At 35.6% G+C, this 6,891-nt stretch overlaps 3 protein-coding genes across 3 annotated transcripts; all 3 read left to right on the top strand.

Moving 5' to 3' along the window:
* The first annotated feature begins 716 nt into the window (after window positions 1–716).
* Window positions 717–1,396, top strand: LOC130992218 (uncharacterized). The gene is made up of 2 exons (XM_057916768.1): window positions 717–938; window positions 1,004–1,396. Exons 1-2 carry the CDS (start codon window positions 801–803, stop codon window positions 1,274–1,276), a joined length of 411 nt encoding a protein of 136 aa, XP_057772751.1. The 5' UTR covers window positions 717–800; the 3' UTR covers window positions 1,277–1,396.
* Window positions 1,397–1,805: 409 nt separating this feature from the next.
* Window positions 1,806–3,284, top strand: LOC130992221 (replication protein A 70 kDa DNA-binding subunit B-like). Its single transcript, XM_057916771.1, has 5 exons — window positions 1,806–1,907; window positions 1,980–2,100; window positions 2,189–2,346; window positions 2,441–2,561; window positions 2,661–3,284. Exons 1-5 carry the CDS (start codon window positions 1,852–1,854, stop codon window positions 3,090–3,092), a joined length of 888 nt encoding a protein of 295 aa, XP_057772754.1. The 5' UTR covers window positions 1,806–1,851; the 3' UTR covers window positions 3,093–3,284.
* Window positions 3,282–5,223, top strand: LOC130992219 (molybdate transporter 2). Its single transcript, XM_057916769.1, has 2 exons — window positions 3,282–3,834; window positions 4,092–5,223. The coding sequence occupies exons 1-2, from the start codon at window positions 3,385–3,387 to the stop codon at window positions 5,028–5,030; spliced, it is 1,389 nt and encodes a 462-aa protein (XP_057772752.1). The 5' UTR covers window positions 3,282–3,384; the 3' UTR covers window positions 5,031–5,223.
* The last annotated feature ends 1,668 nt before the right edge of the window (window positions 5,224–6,891 follow it).

Consider the following 6,891-nt stretch of genomic DNA (forward strand, 5'->3'; position numbering starts at 1 on the left):
AGCATCTTTGGTTCGTAACACAAATTATGTTTCTACTTCTACTTCATTAGCAAGAACCATAACTGCAGGCGATATTATCTCCAATGAAGAACAAGGTATCTCTATTAACTTTTTATAAATTGATTGATGATTAAATTAGTTAAGTATCATATTTTATATTTTTATAATGTTTATAATTGATTTTACTAATTTGATAAATTGTAGTATTAAACTTTTGGATAATTTTATTCTTCTAAAGTTATATTATTCCAATTATGAGATTATAATTTAAAATACGTACATTCATTCAATAACACGTGTAAAAGTTTTCGTCTTGGAATTTTTTTATTTTTAGCCATCCAAACTACGAAGGGATTCAACCCATTGCTTCCATTGATCACTAATTAACACCAATTAATGAGTTAAGCCTCATAGAGTAAATATAATATAGTAAGCGGGTTTAGAAAAAGTTGAAGTTGTCGAAACCCTAAGTTAATTATTAGTTTTTAAGTTCATATATAGAACACTAAAATAAATAAATACGTAAATACACTGATAAAATAAAATACAGATTAAAAGTGAATAAATAATTGGTGATAGATAGTTAGGCTTTGATAAAATACAATGATATAATTGTTTTGCTGCCATATCAATATGTTTATATTTATTTGATTAGAGTTATACTTATAATTATTATTAACATTCCTTTTTGTTGTTGTTTGTTTATTATTATTTATTATTGTCGCGTTATATTACGTTAAATGAGATGTTATATATACATAATTTTATTATTTTTATTGTAGGATATATAATATTCAACAATGACGACAATCGAAACTCTGCAAGTAAATGAAAGATCATTTACAATTGCATTGAAGGCTTTGAGAATAGGCCACGAAATAAATTGTGGACCTAATTTAAGCACAAAAATCTGGAAATTGATAATGGTTGACAAAGAGGTAAGTCACAAATTTAATTATAACTTTAATTTTTACAATTTATATATTTATCACTCAATTTGCAGGGTGTCCAAATTGGAGTGACAATGTTCAATAATGAAATAAGCAAATTTGGAAAAAAGTTTGAATCCAACAAAACGTATTTAATCTCTAATGGAGAGGTTAGAAACGTTAATACTATGTATCCAAGCATCCATAGAGAAAAAGAGATCATACTCAATAGATACTCTGATATAAAGGAAGCATTCGACGAGATAGAGTATAAAATACCATATAATTTTGTGGAGTTCAACGATGTGGAACAAAAGCTTGACAAGGAAGAAGAGTTTGGTAAGTGAAATTAGTTTAAAATATTCCTTCAAATAAAACATACATTAAACTCTAAATATATAATTATATAAATAAAAACAAAAAAATTGTCACAGATATTTCTGGAATGTTAGTACAAGTACAAAAAAGTCAACAGATTCATATCAAAGGAGTGAACAAGGCTGTGAGAAACATAACTCTCATGAACAAAAAGTAAGTTCTTTATTTATTATTTGCATCCATCTTTCAATTTCCAATGCATATATATATATATATAGGCATATGTTATTTTTATTTAATGTTTCATGCATATACTATAATTTGTTCATAACCTTAGAAAAATAACTATATTTGAATTTACTCAATATTTCTCGTAGATCTGAACTTGTAGAGATATCTTTATGGGGCGAAAAATGAAGGACATGACCTTGAACAAATAACTGGAGGCAAGCCAACTGTTGCAATTTCCTATGTCGTCGCAAAAAGGAAATTTGGTAACAAACATATTATATATATTTTCTTAAAATAATACTTCATTTTTTTATTTGTAAACTACTTATATATATATATATATTATTTAGGTGGTATACTCTTGCAAAATACAATGAGATCCGTCTTGCAAATTACACCAACATGGAAAGAGATCCAGCCGATCCAATCGTACGTATCAAAAAATAAATAAATTATATAGTTTTAAAAAAATTCAAACATATCATTTAATATTATATGCAGGTGTTCTGATGTTGATGATGATGCATTAGCAATTGCTAAATTAGCAATGGCACAAAAAATAAAACAAGCAAAGGAAGTCACTCTTAAAGATCTCAGAGACAATCAACATTTATTATCAGAGGTACGATATTTAAATAATTAATGATGCATTTCAAAAGTACATAATCGATTATTTCTATAATATTATTATTTTTTTTATCATATATTAGGGTGTTTCGTATTGTTTTACGGGAATTATCGACAAAGTTGAAAATAAAGCAACAATATGGTATGATTCTTGTAAAAATTGCAACACATCTTTCTCCAAAATTGATGAGAGTGCAATATGCAAAAAATGCAATGAAGAAGTTCTTGAGACGTCGCCCAGGTACATATCAAATTTAAAATTACTACCAATTCATAATTAGTTAATGACACAATAACAAAAATATACTAATTTTTATCATTTTATATAATTCTAGATACAGAATCACAATAAATGTTATACAAGGCGACTGCAATGCACGTATTACATTATTCGGTCAAGTGGCAGAGGTATATGTAGGATGCTCTGTGGATGAATATCTTTCTTCAATCAAAGAGGTAAATTATGATTTCTTACTTAATCACTTACTATAATTTAAATTGTTAATATTACAAAATTCGATATTACATAATTATAACAATTATATATTTTCACAGGGTGAAACAGAATCCACATACTATAGACGACTAAGCACACAAGTGTACACAGAAATGCGCTTCATGACGATGCTCAAGTCTATAAAATTTGATCAACGAGGAAATCTCAATATCGTAGCAAATGCAATCGAAAAAATGGAACAAATGGAAAGCATCGATGTTGGAGATATTGAAGAAGAGCCGACTGAAGTGGAGGAAAAGAAACATTCACCCGAGAAATCAAAAAAGAAAATTCCGTCTAGAAAGAAAAAAACTACGATGGAGTTGCAGGCCACAGAATCGCAAAAGAAAAAAAGAAGGATAACCAAGAAAAAGTTTGATGACTACATTGACATTACAAGTGACGACGATCTGCCGCTGAACAGCATTTTGCAAACCAAAAATAACAAGAAGAGATCCCCAATCGTCAAAATCAAACAAGAAAAGATTTAAAATTCGTCTTACTCCTTACTTAGATAATTTAGGATGTTTTTCATAGATTTTTTTGCATTTTTATTTAGAAATATGAATATTACTTTATTACTTTTAAATTTAATCATTAATAGTTGCATTGGTTCCTTTTTTTATTTACATAGTAAAATTCAAACGTGTTCAACGTGCATCGCACGTTCTTCCTGCTAGTACAATAAAACAATCGTATAAAATTTGAGAAACTTCAACAGCTGCTATTCAGTTAGCGGCTCAGTGAACACTCTCTCTCACACACAACACGCAGTTACCAGACATGGCCGACGAGTCGCCGGAGGCCACATCCACCACCGTCCTCCTCAATCGCCACCTCGACGGGATGCGCCGCCGCGTCACTACCTCCCTCCGCCTCAAGACCTCCCTCTTCTCCGAGCTGAGCGGCGCCGTCGGTGACCTCGGCACCTACATCCCCATCGTTCTCGCGCTGACGCTTGTTGTGAATCTCGATCTTTCCACCACCCTCATCTTCACCGCCTTCTACAACATCGCCACCGGCGTCCTCTTCGGCACCCCAATGCCCGTCCAGCCTATGAAATCCATCGCTGCCGTCGCTGTCACGGAGTCCGCCCATTTGACCGTAGCGCAGATCGCCGCCGCCGGCATCTGCACCGCCTCCGTCCTTCTCTTCCTCGGCGTCACCGGCCTCATGTCAGTCCTCTACCGCTACCTCCCCCTCCCCGTGGTTCGTGGGGTCCAGCTCTCTCAGGTAATTCTTTGCCCTAATTTATTATGTGGAATGAATATGATTCGAATTCACGACCTCTCATCTTTTAATCAGAAAAAAATAGTAGTTCGTATCTGGTAATGCTAGAATTATGATTTGTTATAACTAGTTCTATTGGAGCATGAACCAAAACCCTATATCTGTTTTATATATACGGTCAAGAAGTTCGACAAAATGTCTCAATGAGTTTTATTTCGAGGGAAAAGTTGGCTGAAAGACAATCTCTAACTTGTTTTCAGGGGCTTCAATTTGCATTTTCAGCAATCAATTACATTCGTTACAATCAAAATTTCAGCAAAACAACCTCTACCTCGACCTCGGATCCACGCCCCTGGCTCGGCCTAGACGGGCTAGTGCTCGCGCTGGCTTGCCTCCTCTTCCTAACTCTCACAACTGGCGACGGCAGTGGCAACGCAAGTGCAGTCGACCAAGTGTCAATCAGTCGAAGGAGAGTTCAAAAAAGGCTCCGCATTCTGTCAGCAATCCCATCAGCATTGATCCTTTTCTTGGTTGGAGTAGTACTCTGTTTCATCCGTGACCCTTCAATCTTTCAAGATTTGAAGCTCGGCCCTTCTAAGTTCCATGTGTTGAAGCTCACCTGGGACGACTTCAAAGTCGGGTTCATCCGAGGTGCAGTGCCTCAGATCCCCCTCTCGGTGCTCAACTCCGTGGTTGCAGTTTGTAAGCTCTCGGGTGATCTGTTTCCTGGCACAGAGCTGTCTGCGACCAAGGTCTCGATCAGCGTGGGTGTGATGAACTTGGTAGGGTGCTGGTTCGGGGCAATGCCCGTCTGCCACGGGGCAGGGGGCTTAGCCGGGCAGTACAGGTTTGGCGGGAGGAGTGGCCTATCCGTCGTGTTTCTTGGAGTGGGGAAGCTTGTGATCGCGCTGCTTCTGGGGAACTCCTTCGTGCGGATTCTGAACACGTTCCCCGTTGGGATTCTTGGGGTGCTGCTGCTGTTTGCTGGGATCGAGCTAGCGATGGCGTCGAGGGATATGAACTCCAAGGAAGAGTCGTTTGTGATGTTGGTGTGTGCTGCTGTGTCCTTGACAGGGTCGAGTGCTGCGTTGGGGTTTGTGTGTGGGATTGTGTTGTATTTACTGTTGAAGTTTCGGGAGATGGAATGGGGATGGAAGGAGGATTCGAGTGTCGGAGACGAACCCTTGTTATCTCCGTAGAATATTTAAGTTAATTAGTAATTTGAAGAGAGGCCCTCATTTGCTACTTCATTGCATGAATATTGTTTGTACATATACGTTGAGAAACAATCACATACTCACCGTGAGCATGCATAATGTGTCCACCATGATGTGGCAATTGTAATTATAGTAAGAGAATTTTAATTAGAGTAGTATTAATTATTTTTTCTAATTAAAATTATCACATCAATGATGGACACGTTATGCTTGTCCACGGTAGGTAGGTGATCAGTTCTGATACGCTGAATAGTAGATGAACAAAAATAGCACTCCCTCCCATTTATAATGCAAGTATTTTTTTTTAACTTATAGGAGTATTAAAATTGCCGTTAACTCTCATCATTTGTACTCCCTCGGTTCCACCATAAGTGAAATATTTCTTTCAGGCACAGAATTTAAGCGGTTCCACCACAAGTGAGATAGTATTTCTTTTGGGCACAGAATTTAAAAAATTATTAATTCTAATATTGTGCTAAAGTGAATATCTAAATAATTAATGATTTTGAATTAAATTTAAGCTTAAAATATAGATTAATTAATGAGATTTTCATTTTAAATTCGAAGTAATTAAATATAATTTTTTTTCTACATTTTTAAAGAAAAAGGCTGTAGCCCTCTTATGCGGGCAAAATCCGCCCCAAACTACCTTGCTCCAGCTAGGGCTGACAAATCGTGCGGGTCAGATCGTTATCAGGTCGACTTGATATCAATCCGACCTGATAAGGCCAAACCCAAACACGACATGTTAAGGGAATGCCCGAACCGGACACGATTTACCTAAATCCGAACCCGATAACAAAACAATTTAAAGCGTGTTGACACGATATGATAGCGACACGATCTAATTACAACCTGATAACAACACGAATTTGGAGCTGATCTGATAACAACCTGATTTGATTTGTCCAAGTTCATTTACATCAATAATAATTAAAAAAAAAATACAAGTAAATATTTAATAAAGGCTAAACTAAAGTGTAGAAAGAAATCATGAATAAAAAATTAAAAATAAATATTTAATAAAAATTTAATTCTATCGGGTTACTCGAACCCGACACAAAATTATCAGGTCCTTATCAGGTCGACCCGATAAGGACCCGAACCTTATCGTGCGTGTCACTAACCCATTAATTTCGTGCGATTTCGTATCGTGCTTTTGTGTTGTGTCGAAAATTGTCAGCCCTAGCTCCAGCCATCTTTCTCCTTCTCCTTTGAAATCCCTAGTCTTTCTTTCTCTTTCTCTTTTTCTTCGGCAGGCAATCACCGCATACAATAGCTCCTTCGCCTGCCGCCTTCTCGGCCGCGACTTGTAGCTGAGGACGCCGACGTCGCCAGATTTACCTTCTCCACCCTTGCCTTTAGGTTAATTAAATAAAAATGAGGGGTGCACTTAATTTTACTAATTAAGCTTTTAATTTTCCGAACTTTTTCTGAAAAGGGAAATGACTCATTTTTATTGGGACGGCCCAAAAATGAGTACGATTTCCTTTGGGTGGGACGGGGATAGTATTTCTTTTGAATATTTTCCACCAAAAAATGATCGTGTCACTAAGGATAAATTATTATTAATTAAAGTTGATTTTTAGTATATATAATCTTTTTATGTGTCCAAAAGTCCAAAATAACTTATATTAAGAATAAGTATTGTATTATAATTGATAATTAAACTAAATTTTAGTATAAAACATTATTCTTTTCAATTAAAATCCAATTGGGAACAGCTAGCCGACTCTTTCGCTTAACTTTAAACCAACCATCATAAGCCATCACTATTCACAAAAATGGCTCAACCTACACAATCAAACTCTCATATATATTAATCAGAAAAAATATTAATCAA

The sequence above is a fragment of the Salvia miltiorrhiza genome, chromosome 7 (genome assembly GCF_028751815.1).
Source record: "Salvia miltiorrhiza cultivar Shanhuang (shh) chromosome 7, IMPLAD_Smil_shh, whole genome shotgun sequence".
NCBI lineage: Eukaryota > Viridiplantae > Streptophyta > Magnoliopsida > Lamiales > Lamiaceae > Salvia > Salvia miltiorrhiza.

What these genes read in the sequence shown, in the direction of transcription:
- LOC130992218 (XM_057916768.1), top strand. Translation starts at nt 801, where the DNA reads ATGACGACAATCGAAACTCTGCAAGTAAATGAAAGATCATTTACAATT. An exon ending in TGATAATGGTTGACAAAGAG is followed by an intron (nt 939 to 1,003) that starts GTAAGTCACAAA and finishes CTCAATTTGCAG; the next exon opens with GGTGTCCAAATTGGAGTGAC.
- LOC130992221 (XM_057916771.1), top strand. Translation starts at nt 1,852, where the DNA reads ATGAGATCCGTCTTGCAAATTACACCAACATGGAAAGAGATCCAGCCG. An exon ending in ATCAACATTTATTATCAGAG is followed by an intron (nt 2,101 to 2,188) that starts GTACGATATTTA and finishes ATCATATATTAG; the next exon opens with GGTGTTTCGTATTGTTTTAC. An exon ending in GTTCTTGAGACGTCGCCCAG is followed by an intron (nt 2,347 to 2,440) that starts GTACATATCAAA and finishes ATATAATTCTAG; the next exon opens with ATACAGAATCACAATAAATG.
- LOC130992219 (XM_057916769.1), top strand. Translation starts at nt 3,385, where the DNA reads ATGGCCGACGAGTCGCCGGAGGCCACATCCACCACCGTCCTCCTCAAT. An exon ending in GTGGGGTCCAGCTCTCTCAG is followed by an intron (nt 3,835 to 4,091) that starts GTAATTCTTTGC and finishes ACTTGTTTTCAG; the next exon opens with GGGCTTCAATTTGCATTTTC.